Source organism: Tiliqua scincoides, chromosome 2 (assembly GCF_035046505.1).
Source record: "Tiliqua scincoides isolate rTilSci1 chromosome 2, rTilSci1.hap2, whole genome shotgun sequence".
Lineage (NCBI taxonomy): Eukaryota > Metazoa > Chordata > Lepidosauria > Squamata > Scincidae > Tiliqua > Tiliqua scincoides.
In genome coordinates, this window is record NC_089822.1 from 89,936,902 (window position 1) to 89,959,862 (window position 22,961).

At 45.4% G+C, this 22,961-nt stretch overlaps 1 protein-coding gene and 1 pseudogene across 1 annotated transcript in view; one reads left to right on the top strand and one right to left on the bottom strand.

Annotated features, from left to right (window-relative positions):
• GRIN3A (glutamate ionotropic receptor NMDA type subunit 3A) overlaps positions 1-21,913 on the bottom strand; it is a 131,660-nt gene extending 109,747 nt beyond the window's left edge. The window contains exon 1 of the mRNA XM_066614037.1: positions 21,185-21,913. Within this exon, the coding sequence (XP_066470134.1) occupies positions 21,185-21,913 (729 nt within the window). The remainder of the gene's footprint in view (positions 1-21,184) is intronic.
• On the top strand, positions 17,954-18,073 carry LOC136642856 (5S ribosomal RNA; annotated as a pseudogene).
• Positions 21,914-22,961: the final 1,048 nt, after the last annotated feature.

The following is a 22,961-nucleotide window of genomic DNA, read 5'->3' on the forward strand; positions in this document are numbered from 1 at the left end:
TCTCTCTCTCTCTCTCTCTCTCTCTCTTAGGGTACCAGGATGCAGGTCTCTTGTCTTGTGTGCTCCCTGAGGCATTTGGTGGGCCACTGTGAGATACAGGAAGCTGGAAGCCTTTGGCCTGATCCAGCGGGGCTCTTTTTATGTTCTTATGTTCTCTCTCTCTGACAAAAAACTGTAAATAAAGGGTGCCTGCCTATGTAAACCACCTTGAATAAAGTCTAAGGAGAAATCTGAGGACCAAGAAAGACGGTATAGAAATACCTGTATTATTGTATTATTAATTCACTGGGGAAAAAAAGATGACAAAAGTATAAGAGCTTTTAGCATGACCAGTTGAAGTAGTGTGCAAGCCTTCAGGATCCTTTGATCCTTTTTCAAACTAGATATTTAGGAGAGGTGGAAATTGTTGGAGATGGAAAGAAGAGAGGAAGATATAAGACATGTTTTGAGGCATGATTTTGAGACAAAGTTCCAATATCTGCAGTTTGTAATAGCACAGGAGACGTTTGCACAGGGTAAAAATAATTAGGTTATGTCACTATTATTACTGAGAATATTTATATACTGGACATCCTTTTTTCATCATCATCATCATCATCATCATCATCATCAACAACAACAACAAAAGCAGCAAAAGATTCACAAAGCAGTTTACAAAGCAAAATGCATTAAAAATGGTTCTTTCTCCCAAAAGGAGTCACAATCTAAAGCACACACCCAAAAGACACAACACAACACAAACACTAGTTAGAACGAATGTTATGCTGGGGTGAACAGGGCCAGTTGCAATCTCTCTGCTAAAATGTAAAAGAACTGCCACTTTTGAAAAATACCTACCTTGCCAGATTTCAGGTTGCACTGAGGACTACTAAAAGAGATACACAATGGTCACTCTCCTTTTGATAATGTTCGTGTCAGCAGTAGGTCTGAGATCTGCCTCTAGTATTAATTGGGATCCATTAGTCCCTGGGGAATTCGAAAGCTACCAATTACTTTGTAATGTTTTGGTTGGCCCTAATAAAAGTATTACAGTTCTGCTGCTTTGTCTCTGATAGCTGAGCTTTGCTGGACTTTCTGAAGACAGCAATCCATTAATTTAAGTTGTGAGTTCGAGTGGAATTCACAGAGACAACCCAAGACGTTTTGGTGCCTGAGGCAGAAAATCCCCATACCGGTAAAACTATAATGGCCTAGTAAATTCTTTGCAATGATATGCCCTTTAAGGGTATCACCAGATCGCTGCCTGCAGTGAGTTACTTCCTTGGCAGCTGGAGTTCCGTGAAAGGAATTGAATGGACTAGAGAAGCCAACTGACTAGGAAAATGAGGTTGGGCCTACTCTTGTACCTTTCGCCACACCTTGATCAACAGAAATCAGCAAGGACAGTTTTATGTACAGTACGGCAGACAACATCCAACATTCCGAATGAGTGGAAACAAACAAGTCCCAACTGTATCTGTTTCCACTCACTCTGAAACAAATGGGATAGGAGGTGGGGGGAGGCATTAAAAAAATAAAATAAATAATTTTCCCTACTTGTAAAAAGTTTCTCCCAGCTAGACTTCCACTAAACAGCTGCTCCTTGATGAGGCCCCATTAACCACACATAAGCCCCAGGGTGTAGTGTCATCATGAAGCAGTGTGGGTAAAAATAGTGGGCTGCCACCATGACAAAATGGCCACCACTAGAGAACTTGTTCTTTTGGCAGTGACATATACAGTTGGGCTGGGATGCTGCCTGAATTCTTAAGAATATTTAACAATATTTATATGCCACTTTTCAACAGGAATATGTCACAAGGCAGTTTACAGAGTAAAATAAATAAATATTTCCCTGTACCCAAAGGGCTCATACTCTAAAAAAAAAAAAAAAAAAAATACAGAAGAAATACCAGCAAGAGCCACTGGAAAAAGACACTTTGCTGGGGTGAAGAGGGTCAGTTGCTCTCCCCCTGCTAAATATAAGAGGACACCATTTTGAAAGGTGTCTCTTTACCTTTAATTCTAGTGCAGTGTAGGATGCATGCAGGACTGTGGGTCGAAAAGGTCCTTACAGCAGTGGACTAGGCGTACAATATTATTGTCAGGCAGCCCAATCCTGAGCTCCCGGGGTACATGGCTTTGACGGCACTGAAAACGGCCGCCGCTGCATCCTACATGTGTCAAGCAGCCGCAGGCGGCATCTTGGGAGAAGGGGACTTGGGAGAAGGGAAGCCCCACATGAACACTTAGGATCCCGCCTCTCTCTGTTCCTGCTCCCTCCCCTGACAAGCCTCTTCCCCACCCTCTCCCCACCTCCCCGTCCCACCTCCTCCCCACCTTCTTCCCACCCTCTGCCCGCCTCCCCCCTCCCCAGAACGCCTCCTCCCCTCCTTCCCCCACCCTGCTTTCCTCTCCGTGGCTCAGCGGTCTGTGCTTACAGAACATTTGTGACAGTGTGCACCGGCAATAAGCCGGCACGTCGAGTCCAGAATTGGGCTCTAAAGCAGCGATTTTCAACACTTTTCATCTCATGGAGCACAGAGAAGGCACTAAAATTGTCAAGGAATACCATCTATTTTTTGCCAATTGACAAGGCACACCATGCTGCCAGTAGGGGGCTTACATTCTCCCCATGACCCTACTAATATATGACCCTCCCCAAAATTCCATGGTACACCTGCTGTGACTGGACAGTGGTGGGTCTACCTCCTCACCTACATCCACCCCCAAAGTAGCAGCAAACCTGGGAGCGCATATTCTGTTATTATTATACATTTTACATAAGTAATTCTAATTTCAATTTTTTAAATCTAAAAACATAAGGTTGAATGTGCATGCCTGATAACACAAAATGAAACTCCCACATTAAATTTTCCAGGAGTCCTCTGTGTAATGACTATTCCAAATCTACAGAGAGGTCAGTCCCAAATGGACTTCAGGCAAGCCTGCAGGAAAAAAAAGTTGTCCTAGTATCTACCTGGTAAAAAACTCACTCTACAGTACAGGGCCTGTATAACTCACTGGAGATATTGACCAAAGAGAAAGTGACAGAGATAGAAGAACGCACCCAAGGCATGACTCAGTTGACACCATGAAGAACAACCATTAGGGATGTTGCAGACTTCACTCCCAGAACTCTAGACCTAGAGTTGTGGAAATATGGGAGCTCAGATCTCCATATTCTCTCTGCAAACCGTTGGAAGTCTCTTCCCAGGTCTCAGAGGTGAACGTTTTATATTTTGGGAGAAGGGAGAACAGCTGCGCCTACACACATTTGTTGCAAAGTTGCAAGCATGTGTGGGTGAGTGAACTACCAGTCTGAGTGACTCATGCAAAGGTGTGTGTTTCAGCATGCTCACCACATATCATTTCTCGCTCGTTAGAAGATGTGCTAAGAACAGTGCCATGTTGAATTTAGGCCTAGTCACAAGATTTTATTTCCATAGCTGCTTTGCTCAGAGGACTCATATATATCATGTCAGGGTATTCCAGTAATCCTGCTCTTTAAGCATTCAAATTCCAGACACTGCACTGTAAGACCCACCCCCAGTAAGTCCCACCCCACTGACATGCTCTTAAGCCACGCCCCCCCCAGCATTCACAAAGATAGCCTCTATCAAAGATTGTCTCTATCTGTAGAGAAAAAGAGAAGTTCCCCATGAAATGAGATGATGGCACCTATTGTTCCATAACATGGGGAGGATCTCTCCCAAAATACAGCATTGATCTCTGTAGAAGCATTGCTTCTACTGCATTTGGTTAAAGCGTTCACAGAATCTGAATGTCTGAACAGGGTTAGTAAGAAGTCCAACAATAGCACATGGTTAATAGGGTAAGCAAAGCACACATGCTTGCAGTGACCTGGAGGTAGCACATAATAGTGCTAAAGCAGTGGCGTAACTAAGGGGGTGCAGGGGGTAGCAGTCGCACCAAGCAACAAGCTTTAGGGGGGCAACAAGCTGAGCTTGACACTAGTGGCCAAAATTGCGAAAATTTTGGTATGCATGAATAATACCATCATGTTATATATCATTGGATAGGCACTTTAATGCAGAATGCAATGAAACAAACCACATCAGAATATCTTTATTCTTTCAAAAGTTATGGTCAATTAACCAGAAAACGAAAACACAACAGCCTTAAGGAACAAAAAGTAGATTTCTTTAAACTCAAAACAGGCCTATGAGACTGATTGCTCTGAGAGCCAATGAGATGTTATTATGATACAGCATGGAACCAATAACGTGTTAATATGGAGGAGGCAGGTTTCCCCCCCCCAATTTGCACTTTTTTTTGCACAACTTCCGGTTGTGACATCACTTCCGGGGCATCATTTTGAGCTCCGCGCTGGGCTACAGTAGCTGCGCCACTGGGCTAAAGTACACATTATGATAATTGCATAACATGCCCCCCCCCTTTTGGGTGTGTGTGTTTTTAAAGAGCACAGCAGGGCTGCAGAACAGGGCAAAACCACAGTGGGGGCAACATGCTAAAGCCCTCTACCTCCGCCCTTTGCAGTTTTGTCTCGTTTCACAACCCCACCATGTGCTATTTACAAAAAAAAGCCCTGAACCTGCAGCTTGGCCCTTAACCATCGTATAGTATTTTGGGTGCATAAAGCATTTCACATTTCTCAATGCAATCCTTACAAAAACCCAGGAGAGGAAGAATTACCGTCCGCATAGCATAACGGGGGACCTGAGGCTAAGAGGGACTGGTTTGCTTAAGGCCATCTGGTGGGTTCATGACAGAGGCAAGATTCAACCCAGGTAGCTGGCTGAATCTCGTTCACTTCTCCTGTTTGAACCAAGTCCTGGTTCACAGCTCAGCTGCTCTAGGTGTGCAGCTGGATTTGCTCATGGTGTTGCTGGAATGCTCTATGCCATCAGCTTCAAGTAATTTAGGACTCAATCCTATCCAACTTTCCAGCACTGATGCAACTATGCTAATGGGACATGTACTACATTCTATGGCGGGGGGGGGGCAGTCACAGAAGATAACATTTGCTTCCTTATTTTGTTTTTAGGCTGCATCAGTGCTGGAAAGTTGGACAGTACTGGGCACTTACACCCCTGTCGTTTCACACTGCTAAAGGGGAAAGGTAAAATCAGCAAATATCTTGTTCCTTGTACCTTCATGAACAGGATATTTAGATAGCCTGTGTGATTTTTCAGGCTATTGCTTTGGCTACATTGTTTCTGTTCTGGCTGCAGAGTGGGGACCTATTAAAAAGAATTACACTGAATAACCCCTGGAATCCATTGGTTCCACCTGAATGGCCATTTTTGGAAGGAATCAATACACTCCAATGGCCAATTGGTGCCATTATCTTTAATATATCTCTGCAAAGCATTTTGTTGTTCCAGCAAACCCCTTGATGGAAATTCCACAAAACCCAAGCCAGGTTTGTCCTGGGTTGGGTGAACAAAATCTATTGTTGATTTCTCTGAAGAGTTTGTGGGGATGGAACAAAGTACGTTTTCAGCCTGATCCAAGTGTGCATGTTTACTTGGAAAGACTCCTCACTGAGTTCAATGGAATTCACTCACAAATAAGCATGCATAGGACTGGATAGCTTCATTCACCAGCTGACAAACTCTTTCAAAGTTAAAACAGCAGAGGAAATGAAGATGGCACTGCTGTAGTTAGGCTTATGGTTCATTTTGTCTTTTGGACAATTGCTAGTCGTTGGGTAAGTATGCAACTTCTGGCATGTTTACCAAACACTTGCATATTGCTGTTTGTCCACAAAGCTCAGTATGCCTTGTACGCCCACCCAACTTTTACCTTCACAAAAAACTTGGGAAGCTGTGTAGGCTGAGAGACTGCCCCCAGCTCACTGAGGGTCCAATCTGATCCAGCTTTCCAGCACTGATGCAGCCATGCCAATGGGGCATGAGTGGCATTTTGTGGTGAGAACAACATCATGTAAGCCTCCTCAAGGTAAAGCGATGTTTTTTCCCTTACCTTGGAGCTTGCATTGCGGCTACATTAGCCTTGTAAATATGGATAGGACTGGGCCCTGAGTGAACTTCATGGCAAACTTGACCTCCACAGTCTTAAATTCAGCATGCTGCCCACTATGCCATCACTTTCTTTCTTCTTCTGATGTCCTATTTGTAGTGAGTTCATAAAAAGCATATCTGTCCTTTTTAAATTACAGATTAGATGAAGCAATTATAAAATGAATTACCTTTTAATCATTTCAGGTTATATATTTTTTCAGTAACCGAATATATCCTTTCTACTTTAGAAATTGGGTATTTCCCCTTAATCTTAAATCATCTACTGAATCTGTGTGCGTGGGTTCTATTTTACGGTGCTACTGAATTCAATTATGAGTCATTTGACCACCTGGAAATTTAGTAGAGAATTACTGCTGTATATGTTAAATAATAACAAACCTAGCTTTGCACGATGTTCTGTAATTTAACCATTCTTTTCTATTTTTTCCCCTCATCTAATGATATTATAATGTTTGGAATCATTATAATCATTATATTGTATTTCATATTTACTGATAACACGCATGATAGATAGACACACACACACACACCCCAAAAATAGTGCAGCCAAAGTAATAAGTTGCAAAGTCAATCAAATTTAGAATACCACTATTAGGGTTGCCTTCCAGCATCCCATTTGAGAAGATGCACCAAACAAGGCCAATAACTAGCCAGCGCTAGAGAGAATAAAATACATGACTTAAAATTAACAGGAATAGGGAGTAGCTTGAAGGGTTTCAGATAGAGGTCTCTCCCTGTCCTACCTGGAGATTCCAGGAATTGAACCTGAAACATTCTCCAGGCAAAGGAAGTGCTCAACCACTGAGTTTTTGTCTCCTTTCACAAAGGGGGCTGAGCACACAGACATATATAAATGCAGGAAGATGACCTCAGAGGAAGCTCAAGCGAAGACGTGCTTTCCAGAGCAGAACAGATTCTGTCTTGAGATCATCTCAATTCTCCCACAGTCGTTATGCCAATAAAGGTCTTACTGAACTGAACTGAACTCCCACAGTCGAAGGCTCAAAACGTAGGAGGCAAACAAAATTCATAATGCAATTTAAATCATATGTTTTCAAAGACCATCGTTTCAGGTTGCTCTGTGAAAATATATATCTCTTTTGATGCCTCAGTGTTCCGTCAATGTGTTGACTGGGAAGCAACAATTCCTCAGAGCAGCCCAGCCTCTCAGAGCATTTATGTCTATGATGCAGTTCTAAAAAAGAAAAGATCTATCTCAGAAAACAAGCATTTTTTTTTAAAGTGACACCACACTACTCTAGTCCTAAAGTGGGTTTGCTGCCACCTCATGTGTAGAAAGACATTCCTAACCCTAGTAATGTCCGATTTAATTTGCCGCATGGTGACTGTACCTACTCTGCAAAGTTTAAAAGTGGTAACCCTAAATATTCACTGTTGACCTAGGACAGGGGTCTCTAAACTTTTAGGCCAAAGGACCACATCAAATATCTGGCATGGTGTTGAGGGTGGAAAAATAAATAAATTTTAAATATAAAATTTAAATAAATACATCAGAAAGCCTCAGAAAGTAAGACCTTCAGACAGCCCAAAAACATCACTTCTGGTTTTTTCAGGAAAACCAGGAAATGATGTTTTTAGGCCTTTAGAAGGCATTCTGAGGAGAGGCTCATGACCTCCCTGGCCATCAGGACACCATCCAGATGCAACTGGAGCACAGGTCTGGTCACATTCGGTTGAGTGGGCCAGAGGCTTGAAGGGGACCAGAGGCTTGCCACGGGCTGGACAGAGGCCTGTCACAGACCGCATTTGGCCCCTGGGCCAGGGTTTGGAGACCCCTGACCTAGGACTAGGACATCCACTATGGGCTGATGCACATCAAGTCTCAAAGAAAGTGACTTCAATGTAATTATAAGGATGCCACTCAGATACAGATTATGCAGTTCTTCAATGGAGTTTTTTTTTTTTAAAACTCATTTGGCTGAGTTCTCTGAACTTCCTGTGCTTCAGCTGAACATCTCAGTACCCATCTTTCGATTGGGGGAGGAATAGTCTTTAGTGCTCATTTTGGTTGCATTTATCAGAAATTCATGCTACTGTCCTTAACCAAATTCAGAAGTTGACAAGACAATCATTAGGACATTTACAGCCCAATCTTAACCTGCGCTGGAATAGACAGGCCAGTTGGCCTGCACCACATCCACTGCAGATTAGGTGGCTATGGTGCAACTCAGGGTAAGGGGATATTTTTCCCCTGACCCCAAGCAATGCTCCAGCCACTGCAATGGGGCTACTCAGATCTGCACCAGCTAAATCGCTGGCACAGATCTAAACAGCCCAGTGTAATGCTGGGCTGCTTGGGAGGGGGGTTAGGATCTGGCCTAAGTGCCAGAGAATAGTCCCACCCCCCTCCCGCGCCTGTCCCACCTGTCATCTGCACTTCTCCTCCCCGAAAAGTCCCTGTTACACCCTCCCCTGACCCTTCCCAAATCCCTGTGCTGGCCTCTGCAGGCCAGTGTGAACTTATCCTGTTCTGTTGGCTAAGAGGCTGAATTTGGCCTCTGTGGGCCAGAACACATGCTGGCCCAGTCGACTCTACTGGAGGTACAAATGCGCCATAAGGCACGTCTGTGACACACTTCAGCTGGCACAAAGGACTTGCACCTGCCGATTGAGAGCTTAGGATTGCACTCCCCGAATAACAGCTAGGTGGATCATTCAAGCAAAACCTTCCTCATACAATATATTTTGGGAGTATAGGTTTTATGGAATAGAAGCATTTTTTAAATGGATAGACATGAAGGCCTGAGTTAATAATGAATAAATAGTCTATGAATCAAGGCTCAATGACCATATTAGAATGCTGGAGACTCAAAAATGAAGCACACTCTCACACTGCCAGGATTATGTTCTGTCTTCTGTACAAAAGGATTAGTGACTTCTGTACTTATTAGTTTGCCAATAGAAAAAAAAATTCAATTGCTGAGATTCTCCTGGAGAATTGATTCTATATAATATAAATGGGCAGCTGCTTAATTGTGACTAGAGAATGGCATGAATTGTGGAAAGCATGGCAGTTAGCTTCCGGGCTCTTGGCAGTGTGTTTTGAATATACTGCAGAACAAAGAAAAGAAAGAAGGTGGCACATGAAGGGGTAGGAGTAAAAGGTGTATTTTAACAGAGGACTACATTCCATTGCTGGTGCCTGTCAGTAAAAAGTCTGTGGACACATGACTTACAACCCAATCCTTGGCTTGTCTGCTCAGAAGTAAGCCTCACTGAGTTCAGTGGGATATCCCCAGCTTGGTGTATGCAGGATTGCAGTCAAGGGGAGCCATCCATGAGGGAAAGTGATGCAGGTTGCATTAGTAGCAGATTGTAGGGGAGTGAGAGGGTGGTGGATTTGGGGTGCCCTTCAATTCAAGTTTGCCACCTCCCTCCCCCCTACACAGATTCCAGCTGCACTGATCCACTTTTAGCCTACTGAGAATGAGTATAAAGCAGATTGTCTGCCTCCTTACCATGCTCCATGTGGTTTCCTCAACCCCAGAAATGCCAGACTTCTGGGTTTGCAAAAAATCACAAGGAGCATAGTCGCTTTCTTTAAGCAGAGGTGATAGTGGTGGACTGAGGGCTGCATTGGGCAGGGTTCCGGGTCACAATGCCTCTGATTGCAGCCTTAAAGCATCTTCAGTTCTGGAGCTTAAAAAATCCTAGAAATTAAATTTACTGCTTTAAAGCATATCAGCTCCCAAAATGGGTCAATAAGCTATACTATAGATGTAGTTGATTCAGCTCTAAAAGAAGCAGAAACCCTAGGCCCTGGTCAAAATTTAGTTCTATTATGTTGAAGAGTAGCAGGACAATGATGGGCCAGGCTCTTATCATTTTGCACCATCCTATTTGGGGAGGGGGGGGAGACAACAGGTTCTTCTCAGGGAACTGGATTTGAGCCCAGTTCTTGTGTTACAGGAGTAGCATAGTTACCACTGCATTGTGGCCTCTTCCCCTACTGCAATCAAAACATTAGAACACTGCAGTCACAAGGGACTGAGTTACACCATATTTAGTTGAGCCTAGATCAGCTGTTCTCAACCTTTCCTCCCTCTCCTTAGGAACTCTTCTCAAGTTTCTGCCCCTACCCCATCAAACAAGGATGCAACACTAACAGATAAACATAAAAACCATTTATTATTTTCAGTTTTCAGTCCATCACCCCCTTCAAACATGCCAGGGCACCCAGGGGGCCATATGGCTCCCACTGTGAACAGCTGGTCAAAGGCATGTGATATAGCAACTTTTCTCAAAGTAGACAGATTTGTGCCTGGGTGGGAGACTGCTTGAGAAATTTATGTAAATTGCTCTGAGTTAATCATGGGGGAATGATGGGATAGAAATGTAATTAATTAAAATTACTTCCTGCTCCATGTTGCCCTACCCACAGGGAAAGCTGGTACGGGACATAGCCATGTTGCTTGCCCTTCCCACAAAATTAATTACCAGTGGTGATGAAAGTGAACACAGGAAAGCAGAAACTGTGCCATTCATATTATGAGAAGCAAGCCAACAGCTTATCTCTACGGTGGAAGAACGATGCTAGTTAAGAAGTTTGCCTGGACTCATTCAGTCCCTTTCAATGGCAGACTAGAATTTCAAGCTCTTCAAATTAAACGACAAAATGCCATTTGGATTATGACTGAAAATCTATATCTGCTAGCTCAGCATGGCATTTGCTATTTGCCTTCTCAAAGTGCCTCCATTTTAACTTTTAATCCTCAAATCTCAGTGGTAAGTGGAGTTCTCAAAACACATATTACCCCAGTCCAACACTGAGCACAGTCCTATGCATGTCTACTCAAAAGTATGTCCTATTAAGCTCAATGGGACTTACTCCCAGATAAATATGCATAGGATTGCAGCCACTGTTGTACTAGTATTCCCCAGTTGTTACTGCCTTAAGAGCTTCTGATCCACTCCCATTATGCGTTTTGAATAACTTTCGAGGACAACTGTATAAGCCATCGTTTTTTGCAAACATAATTCCTGTAGTTAAATGGCTTGTAGAGCTGAAACAGCCTTTCTGGGATATCCTATGCATATGTTTACTCAAAAGTCAGTCCCACTAGTTGAATTGACTTCCAAGTCCATATGCATAGGATTGTAGACTTTGGGCCCAATCTTATCCAACTTTTCAGTGCCAATGCAGCCTTGCCAATGGGGTGTGTGCTGCATCCTGAGGTGGTGGGGCAGTCAAGTAGGCCTCATCAAGGCTGCATTACAGCTGCATTGGTGCCAGAAAATTGGATGGGATTGGGCCCTTTATTTTGTTTTCTATATCCTGTTTTAAAGAGTTATTTTTTTTTCTTGCACCTGAGGTCATTGAGCAGGGAAACAGAGACATGCAATCTAAAGATTACACACTGCATTGTGTATACTTAGACACAGAGCCTCTGGAGCTTGCTTTACCGTCAGTCGCAAACTCCTCTCCACCAAATAGTTGCTTGTCAGATCTTCAAAGCCAGAAGCACGATTCTCAAGGAAAATCCTGACTGCTTTGCTAAACGATTGCTTCAAATTGCTGCATTTGTTCAGAGTTATGATTTATTCTTTCCAAATGGCCGTCAGGAAGTAAGCAGCCTTGCTAGGTAATAACAATGTTTGGATTTATTGTCAGTAGACATTACTGAATCAATCTTATGGAGGGTGGGTACAGCAGAAAATCAGGCAGTTATATCTGATTGTTCCCTTCTGGCATCACCCAGATGTCTTGTGTGTTTACATGGGGGTGAAAGAGCCTTTTATATTTAATGCCAATAGTTTCCGTGGGCTGAATACCTGCTATCACACCTTTGTTATTACCGCTATATTTTCAGTGGTGTCAAGACTGAGAAAGCATTAAGAATGGGCTGCAGTCCTGTTGGTACACTTTTACATGGTTTGTTACTGGTCAGGTAGAAACATGAAAGCCAAGGCGGTGTACAATAAGCTAAATTCAGTGATCTGTATGCCTTATGTTAAGCATACACTGACACAATCTTGGCTAATGTGCATACATTTTCTGCTTCTGTTAATTGTGGATGCATATATAGTCTGCTTCTGTTCATTCTGAGAGGTGAGAAGCTATGCAGGGCTCTGAAAAGCCTCATTCCCCAGAGTCCTAGATATACAGTACTTTCACTACTGTGGTATCAGAGGACTAAAACTAGACCTGATGTGGGTTCATCTGCAGGTGTTTTTTTCTTTTTAGGAGTAGCAATCTGGGCAGCAGATTCAGAGTGGGACTACAGTGCTGGGATGTTAACTCTTTCTCTTCTTTCAAACTGCTGTTTTCTCCTGATTTCTCCATAGCTACCCCTTGTAGGCCTTTGTACATTCCCCCTACAGGACAAATGGCAACTCTGAGGAAGGGAGATTTAAATCAGGGACAACAGGATGGGGAAAGGTATATGGCAGGAGGTCTGGTCTAGGGGGTAGAGCCTCCATTTGCCTGAAGATAACATCCACAAGGTCGCCAGTTCGAAGCCACCGGCACCATGTGACCTTGAAGCAGCTGACAAGCTGAGCCGAGCTATTTCCATCTGCTCTGAGCGTGGGAGGATGGAGGCCAGAATGTGAAACCAGATCAGATAGAAACACCTGAAAGTTGTGGTTCTTGAAAGATAGAACCTTCTTTCAATTGTAAAAATCCCTTCGGGGATTTAATCAGCCTGCCTATGTAAACTGCCTTGAATAAAGTCTTGAACAAAGACCAAGAAAGGTGGTATATAAATACCTGTAATATTATTATTATTATTATTATTATTATTATTATTAGTATTAGTATTAGTATTAGTATTAGTATTATTACACCTTCCCCCTCAAAACCACAATGTAAGCCTATATGGAAGAACTTACTATGCACTGAACCACGTGATTTGGAGACTCACTGTTTTTCTGTTATATCTGTTTGTAAACCTTTTAAGGCAACAAATGCCAGATTAAATCTGGGCTCCATCACATAAAAAACAAGATCACATAAAGCTACTGTACTCAAGAGAAAGCGAGCTTAGAACCCTGCACCCTGGCATGTTGTCTTTGTATGTCCTAGCAATTGTAGGTACATTGGAGAATACCAATTCAAACAGTGAGACCAGCTGGGTTCTGGAGTGGTACATTCCAACAATAGTGACATCACCGGACCCTGCTGTTCATGGAACTTAGTTCCAAAAGAGTGGGAGTGGAATTTTTGCATCCGCCTGCAAGTCTTCCAAATCAGGACTCATGTTTGAATTGCATCCCACAGTGTGGGGGTCACTTGTTCAAATAAAGTTATGAAAATACTGCAGCGCCTGCCTTTTCCCATCTCCACGTGCAGGATAGAGCACATTTCTCAGCAAGAAATTCTCCCCAATTGTCTGAACATGTGAATATAAGAAAAAAAGCATACAAATCTTTTAAATAAACAAATTGTCAGACATGCTTACCTGGCTCTGTTGTTACCTCTGCTTTTCCTCATGCATTCCATTGCATGAGGAAGCCAATTTAATGGCATCACTTGCAGAATATATCCATAGACGATGCCATCCCATTGCCAATGCATAATAGTTATACTTTACTGTTCAGCCTAGCCCTGGATCTTCAGTGTGTGTGCATGTGTATATGTGTGTCACTGATTATATTCAAAGAAGTTTTTGCCGCTGTCACCTTCCGGTAACCTTACTAAATTCTTGTCAGGAGCTGCCAGACTCAAAGGAAGAAAGGTGTTCTCTCTGGGGGTCAGCTCAAATCACTATCACAAAACTAGGGAGTGGACTAGAACAGAAGGTTTTTGGCACTGCCATCCACCTTTTGACTGTTGACTGGTCAATATGTTCTGATTCATCACTGGTAGAGAATAGAGCCTATCAAGTTGCAAGAAAAGCACCTCAGGGCTTGCACTAACATCACATAGAGATAGCTTTCATATACTTGACTAATGGAATCTTCAGTTGGGCCCTGTTTCAAAACACTGTGATCAAGATAGGCTAGGACAATGGCTGGGAATAATAGGGTATTTCCAGTAGAAACACAAGGCTCACCTGTTTCTTCAGGCTGTTGAAGAAACAGCCTGAAGAACATTTCACCTGTTAAGGAACTGTAGAGCTACAGCAGTTTGTCCTGACCTGCTGACCATCTTTATATTATGGAGTTCTCTGATTTTTCATGTTTTCATCAATTTTATGGGCGTACTTTTTAGCCAATTGATATGCTACTTCCAATGGCCAGAGAGTACAGTTCCCAAATAGGGGTTACGTGTGCATGGAAGCAAGATTGCACACATTTAGCTCTAGCTGGATGGAGAACCCGTAAATGGGTGAAGTATGAGCTATTCCCCAGTCTAGTCCAATAGCAGGATTAGACAAGAGCCCATGGTCCTTTTTAGAAGCTGAAAACCCATTCACTGACTGTTGGGAAAAGGAGGAGATTTTCACTTCTACCTGTTTCTTCCCTAAAAAATAGCAATTTGACAAGACAGTCATTATTAAAGGGCTACATGCATGCCAACCCAGGTGCTTCTTTTGTACTCTCTGAATGAGACTTTAACCGCCCAATCCTATGTGGTCTTGCACAGCAGGAATTAGTATTTTGGCAGCACAAGGTCATTTATGGATTTCTCAAAATGTGACACACCATGTCATGCAGCCAGGCCACTGATGCAAACGGTAAGTCAGAGTGGGGAGAGGGAGGGGAGTGGGGTGGGGAGGGGGAGGAATGAGGCAGGATCCAGGGCAGGAAGGAAGATGAATCAATATCAGTTGCAGCTGTGCCACCAATATCCTATCCCCCTTCCCATCCTTGATCTGCCTTCCCGGGTCCACTTGGATTTGTGCCAGCTAAATCTCTGGCACAAGTCTGAATAAATCTAGTGGGGCAGAATGGCATACTACTGAGCAAGGGAACCAGTGTTCCCTTACCTGGAGGAGACATCTGGGACTGCCCCCCTTGCAAGATGCAGCATGCTCTCTGGTGGTGCAGCTGCATTGTGGTGGGGGGGGGGGATTTTGATAAATTTGGGTTGTGTTTTAAATAAAGGCAAAGCAACAAATACATTATATGCACATGCATGTAATGAAGCCCCAACAGATTTTTGCAATGAAAAAATCAGGAGGCTGCAATTTTGAGTGGAGGAAAAGCCAATGGAGAAAGAGACCTCCCCACTCCTCTATGCTACTTCTCCACTCAAAACACATCTTCTGAAATTGCTCTTCATTTTGGAAAAACCTGTTAGAGCTTACGTGGCGGACCTTTTGTATGTTTTGTGTGTTTAAGGCCTTAGGTTCCCTTACTTGCATCTCCCACCAAAAAGCCCTTCAGGCAGTAAGTCTAGGAAAGATTCTGACCTGAGAACATGAAGAGCTGTAGCAAAATAGGGTAGAAACTAGTGCATAGCTAAAAGGCCATTAGCCTGAGTAACTCCCTTATATTACGGTCCAGTTTTGGCTTCTTTTGGTATGGACCCAACTCAGTAGTTTGGCTTATGTCCTGTGAGCATCTCATTACTTAGTGCACTTTCAGAGGAAGCTGGCTGGCTGCTCTTTTTCAGAGTCCTGAATCTTTTTACAAATAGCATGATTACCTTATCCTAGATGAACTACAGAAATGATACTCTGAAGGCCGTCTCCATCAGTTCTGTTCACAAGCTTCCAATTATAGCACTTTAGCTTCTTGCCGCCCAACTCTGTGCAGAAAGTATACCGAGAATCTGATAAAATTCTTCTTCTGGAAAGTATTTTGAATGTGCGTAGCAAACGGAGGAAGGTTTCAACAGAAGAGAAAGACAGCAAACCAAACACTGATCCAGCAAAGAAACGATTTCACTGCGAGTGAAGCGATGCTTTATGAGCACATGTGTATGTATTGTTTTGTGGTACAAATGCACCGCTACAAGGAGAAATACATTCACAAGACAAGAGTTTTCGCTATTAAATAAGATCAAACCCAATTCAGAGCAGAACAGCATCCGGTTCCTCCCTGCTTTGCCTTCTGGGATAGGATAAGAGAACTGGAGGGGAGCAGCCTTCAAGCAGCTGCTGAAAGATTGTGCCTAAGTTGCATTGGGGACAAGCAACTCCGATAGGAAACAAAGCTTTGGAATGGAGAGGGTAATTTGTGTGGGGGTTTCCTGAATTGGTTTTGAAAGAGGGGGGGCGGAGGATAGGCTCTAAGATTTTGGGGAGGGTTGGCTACAGTAGAGCTTTCTCCCATGGGGAGAGTTAAAAGGTATTGAAAGTGAGTGTGTTTGTAAGTAGAAGTTAAACTTGTACTTTAGCAGTGCAATCCTTTGTGTATTTATTCAGCTTCACTGGGTTCAACGAGGCTTGCTCCCAGGTAAGCGTACATAGGACTACACTTTAAAATGTTGTGAATCCCTCCCTCCTTTTTAAGTCACTTTGGCAGCTTGTTGTTAGAAAGGCAAGGTAGAAAGAATTAAAATAGAAATATAAATCTATACATAAATTATTACAATGGTGCATTTGCTAGTGGGAAGCTCAGCCATATAGCTAATTGCTTAAAAAAGGGGGGGGGGGTTACTTGCATTGTTCTGGTCACTGTGTGTACCTCAAACAAATGCCCCAGTAATGCTTTCTCTAGCATGGTGACAATTGATTTGAACTACAAGTGCTTCATTAACACATGGAATGTGGTGCAGCTTGATAGCCACATGATTAAACTTCCCAGTGATAATAGCAGTGCTGTGACATTGCACGAACAAGACCTTTAAGCCTTTCCAGAATGAAGCTACTGAGGTAATCGAATTTTGGATCATATCACCTTATTCTGCATGTGGAAGGACTCATTTTTAATGTGCCCTCCCATATAAAAATGCCTTGTACACAACTAGGTCATCTAAGAAAGATGGGGGGTTCAAGTAACCCTTATCTTCATGAGCTAGTTCCTATCATATAGCAAGGTAGAAAGATTTAAAACAGAAATATAAATCTATTTATATGTGGGGGAACATTCAGAAATATGACATCTTCCACATGGAGTCTAAATTGACACAGTTTCAAATTTCTACCATCTCATTTTTGACCGAGTGTGGAAATATATATAAAATAGCAGGGCCAGCCCATTCATCAGGTCCACTGAGTCCCATTGCCTACATATTGACAGGGGGTGCCTATCTCTGTCTGTCCATTTGCCTCCACTGGTCCTTCTTCTTTTGCTCCTTGACTTGGAAAGGAAGATGAACTGGAAGAGTGAAGGGAAAGAGAGTGGCTAAAACTAAAGCATTGGCAAAGGCACTGGAGAGCAGAGGGAGCCTCATCACTAAGTGGAATCACAGAATCATAGAATTGGAAGGGACCCATAAGGTCATCTAGTTCAATCCCCCGTCTGTAGCCGGAACTTCACCTGGAGCATCTCCAGTGGGTACCGGTCAAGCCTCTGCTTGAAGATCTCCAGTGAGGGAGAAAGCGAGGGGAACAGCATTTGGCACACTGCCCCAGGCACTAGGTGATCTTGGGCCTGCCCTGGAAAATGGTTCCACTTTGCTTGCCATCTAAATGAAGAATGACTTTCTTCTAAATAAAGACAGGATTTTTCTGCTGCCTGGGTGAGGGGACAGGTTTCACTAACTTACTGATGTCCAAGATTAAGATGTACTTATTTTGTCCATATAAACTCAAGTAGAGGCCACTAAGGACTGAGCCTCTCCCCAGAGGTAACCACAGTAGGGGTTCCATTACTTGCTTGTCTAATTCAAATGCGACAAAGAGACAGAACCCTGACATGGGTCTTTATGTGATACTTCCACCAGTTGCTGTGTTAACTATGGCTGGTAATACTCCACATGTATGTTTTCAATGTTTTCTGAAGCTGAAGATCTGAGGTGACCAAAGAACAATAACTTAATCAGAATCCAAGATGACAGGCCTTTGACAACTGATTTCCATCTAAATCAATTTCAAAAATTAAACATAACTAGGTCAAAAAATGCTCCAAGCAGAAAGGAAGTATCAAAACTGCACTGCAGCAACTGTTACCCTGCACATGCCTGATCTTGTCTGATCTCGGAAGCTAAGCAGGGTCAGGCCTGGTTAGTACTTGGATGGGAGACCGCCTGGGACTACCAGGTGCTGTAGGCTTATACCATAGTCTTTCGAGACTGAAGGTTGCCAAACAAAACAGAATATTTGCAGAACAGAAGATTCCAATTAACTAATCTCGGCTCTCCAAGGTAGGTTACTCCGTCATCCTGCCTCATGAGTCAATGTGAACACAAAGTCCTTGTGTTCATACCCAGTTTCAAAAAAAAAAAAAAATCAATTCTATGCCATCCGATCCAACATGCAACTTCAATTTGGGGGAATCCATTATTCAGTAAGTTCTACATGTATATTTATTTGTTACCCATTGCTGGGACTTGCACATTACTTGCAGGCCTGCACAACTTTCAGCCCACCAAGCTGCAAACAGCCTATCAGTAGAGGTGGGTAAAAATGGTGATAACAAAATAAAAACACATAACACCACTTTCTGCACTTGTCATTTTTGTAAAAAAACAAAAACCAGAATCTGTGAAAAACTATTTTATTTAGTTTTTATTTATTATTTAATTGGGGGGGGGGTGCACGGGTAATGACTGTGGTTGCATGTGCTGACACAATACAACCTATATCACTTACCTAGTACACATTTAAGTGATAATTTATATTTATAATGTAAATTTTTGCATAAAGCGCATAACACTGCTTTCTGCACTTCTAATGTTGGAAAACACCAACATCCGCAAAAAAAGTAAACCATCTTTGCTCACTTCTACCCATCAGACACATGTGGCAATCCAATAAGGGCTTAATAAAGAGTCAAGTCACTCCGATCTATGGTCACAGCTTTGTCCAACTGACAGGTAAGTTAAAATGGGTGTGAACATATCAAAAAAAGAGACAAGCAACAGTATGCTTGAAAATATGCATAGGTCTTAGTGCAGTTGTACACAGAATATGCCCTAAGGTGAGTCATGTGCAGCACAATTCTAAATTGATTTACTTGGAAGTAAGGCCCACCAACTTTAGTGAGGCCTGCCCCCAGTAAATAGGCATTGGATTGCAGTCAGGCAGCCCAATCCTAAACTGCCTGGCACTGTGCAGTACAGCAGCACCGAAATGGCTGCCGCTGTATCCTGCGGGGCCAGAGAAACCACTGGAGGTCTCCTTAGGGGAAAGAGACATTCATCCCCTTTCCCTGAGTAGAGCCCAGCCTCTGCAGTGGGGCTTCTCAAGTCTGTACCAGCTAAATCTGGTGCAGACCTGAGAAGCCCCATGTGGGGCTTCCGAGCCCGACATGGGACACAGGATCTGGTGGAGGAGGTCTCTGCTTATCCCACCCCTCCAGAGCCAGTCCCAATCCTGTTCCATCCTCCCCCACCCAAGAATACCTCCCCTATACCCTCCCTCCACCTTCCCCACTACCCCGCGATTCCCGGTGCTCACCTTCTTGCCGACGGCAGCTGGGGCTACCGAAACAGCATCATCAGGGTGCTGTGAGTCTCCCTGCCAGTGCTGCTTCTTTTCCAGGTGGTGCAAACATGCCTTACAGTATGCTTGTGACACCCAGCACTAGTGCTGGGCTACAGCGCCAGTGTTGATGCCCAATAGGATCGGGCTCTTAGTCTCCATGTGACTCAGTTCTCCATGTGAAAAGATTACCTCCCCCCCCCCCCCCAGAATTCCCTTTTTAGATTTTAAGAATATGACTTGGGTGAAATGAAGCAGAAAATGAGAATCTGGATGAGCTAGAAGAATTTATTCAGGCTTAACAGATTCCTATGAGGTTAAGGTTGCAATCCTATACTCACTTTCCTAGAATAGAGAGGGACTCACTTCTGAGTACACAATGCATAGGATTGTGCTGTAGGACATGGGCTAGCCTCTGATCTTTGGCTTGTCGGCCCATCCAGTTCCTGGATCCTAAATGCAGACTGAAGAAAGAGGAGACTTCTACCCTTAATTGATGCTTGCAGATTGCTCAGCTAGATACACTAAGGCTTGCACTGAAAAGTTATGTAGAAATATCTACAACAATTAATGGTTGCACATCCTGAATATGGCTAAGCATTCCCGAATATGGGAATGCCTCATCTCCCTGTGTGTGCATGCTTGCATAAGATTTATACATATGTGAGGTAGACCAAATCTGCATTTCTACCACCAAAACATTAAATAATTATGAGAGCCACAGTATAGGAAGTAGCAGATGTGGGGTCTCTGGGTGGCAGGACTTGACAATATCTTTGGGGTTGCAGGATCCTAGCCAGGGGTGAAGTCAAGTCTGCCATTCACATTAAGAACATAAGAAGAACCCCACCGGATCAGGCCATCTCATCGAGCTTCCTGTATCTCACAGTGGCCCACCAAATGCCCCAAGGAGCACACAAGAGACCCACATTCCGGTGCCATTCCTTGCATCTGGCATTCTGAGGTAACCCACTTCTAAAATCAGGAGGTTGCACACACCCATCATGACTTGTAACCCGTGATAGACTTTTCCTACAGAAATTTGTCCCATCCCCTTTTAAAGGCATCTAGGCCAGAAGCCACCACCATCTCCTGTGGCAAGGAGTTCCACAGACTGACATGCATAGGATTGTGCTGTTAGAAGCACACAGGACTCCATCAGGCAGATATTCATAATAAAGTCTGAAGAAGAAAATAGATTTTTAGGGAAGTTTCTTTTACTTGTTTAGATTTGGTGGCTATCTAACTAGAAACTCAGAAAAAAAAGAAAAGCTCCAACTAGGCTCTTTTAAGTGAGTTAGAAATTCACACTGCCTCAAATCTTTACAACAAATATTGGCTGTTTAGTACTGTACCCATCGGAAACACTCTGGAAGCCACCGCCACCAACCTGACCTCAGACAACTTTGCCAAGGGAAGTTGATCACTCAGTGGATAGCAAACAGCCAAGGAAGAGAGAATCCAGAAGAGCGAATGGCAAGCGGGCACTAGAGGGGGTTTTGAACGGGGAAAGCCTTCTGAAGACTGTCTCAGGCAGGCTGGCTGCGATGAGCGCTCTCCATGGTGCTGATCTCTCCAACTGAGCCAGGCTTGACAGAACTCTCTCCCTCCACTGGAACCGCCCCCCACTTCTTCACTGAAAGGCTTAAATATCCTCCCCCCTCCTCCTCCCCCCTTGCCACACAGTGGGGCGACCCCAGGCATCTCCTTGGCATCCCCCCACCCACGTGCCCCCCTTACCTGGCTCTTCCGAGGGAACTCGTGGAGCACAATGCTGACCACGGGGATGTGCAACGCGGTGGCCACGAAGTCCATCTGCAGCATCTCGCGCCTGCTGCGGGGGAAGGCGAGGATGGCCGAGACCCCTTGCACCACCACGGTGTGGCAGATGCTCTGCAAGAAGGAGACGGGATCGTTGCTCCAGGAGGCGCTGGGGGACGAGAAGGGGAAGAGAGGTAGATCGCCCAGCCCCGCCTCGATGGCCATCACCACTTCCAGGGACAGGTTGTAAGGCAGGAGCCCCTTGACGCGGTTGAGGTTCTCCACGGCCAGCAGCAGCGCCTCCCTGGGAGCCAGAGGGAGGTCTCGTGCTTGGCTGTCGGGGCCGGTCCCCGGGTGCGCCCGGCTCCTCAGGCTGGTCCACCTGCCCTGCGATGAGTCCTCCTCCTCCTTCCAGCCTGCCGTCCCGGGAGCCTGCAGCGCCGTCGGGGGGGCGCCGCCGGCCTCCCTCCCGAGCTGGATTTCATTGTGCGCCTCCTCCCCTCCCGCTCCGGCTGCGACCCGGGAGGCGGCCGCCCAGGGCTGCAGGTGCGCCGCCCCGATCCTGACCGTGTGCCCGATCCGCTTGAGGATCCGGCAGGGCTGCGGGTGGCAGGAGGAGCCGGGCACTCCGGCCAGCACCAGGGCGCAGGGTGGCAGCAGCAGCAGACAGACTCTGCTCAGGAGCCACCACACGCCCAGCCTCCACATCACGGGAGAGCCCGGGGGCCCCCGAGAAGCCCCCCGACGCCCGCACCGCCTCGGCTCCTCAGCCGCCGCCCCCACCGCTAGGTGCGCCTCTCCCAGCCCGCCTCCCGCCGCCTGCCATACACCTGGGAGGGCTCTCCGGGCGCCGGCATCGGCCAGGGCGGGGGAGCACCGACGGCAGCCGCCTGCCTCAGCCCGGGGCTCGCCAGGACCCCTCGCCTGCAGGGTTCAGAAGGGGAGCCGCGAGGCCATCCATTCAAGCCCGGGAGGGTCGCCCGAGCCCTTCGGGGGCGATCCTGGGGGCGCCATGCCCGGGCTCCGCCAGGAGGGACCAGCTCCGGGATGCGGCTCTCCAGGAGCCCAGTCTCCCGGGCAGCCTCATCGCCTGCCCTCCTCCTCCTCCCCGCCTGCCCTCCCAGGCGCCTTCCTCCCCTTCCCCTCCCTTCCCGCTTCGGAGGCGCTGGAGAAAGAGCAGCCCAAAGTTGCCAAGCGCGAGACGGCAGCAGCCGCCTCCGCCGCGCGCCGCTCGTCCGAAGTGGCTCCAGTCGGTCGCTTGGCTGCGCTAAACTCCCACCGACGGGCTGGCCAGGGCGGCTTCGCGGAGCGCGCGCCCCGAGCCCGGCAGGCTCCCCGCTCGGCATGCTGGGAGTTGTAGTCAAGCCAGCCCAGCAGTGCGGAAGTGCCTACAAGTGCCAGGGTGGGGTGGAGATGCCTTGACTCCCAGGTATGGCAGAGAAGCCTTTTCTTGTCCCCTCCCCCCCCATGGCCACATCTCTGGGTCGAAGGAGAAACTGGGATGTAACCCACAGCTTTCATCTCCCTGTATGCCTGTTAACTTTTTAGGACATACTTTTTTTTTGGTTGAAAAGTGGCATATAAATACTGTGATGATGACGATGATGATGGTGGGGATGGGGATGAGGATGATGGATAAAGAAGCACTTTTTCAAGTGATGCTCCTCTTCATTCATTCATTCATTCAGCAGGGGGAGATTAATGGGCCCTCCTCACCCAGCACAAGGTCCTTTCTAGTGTCTTCCGCATGTCTTTA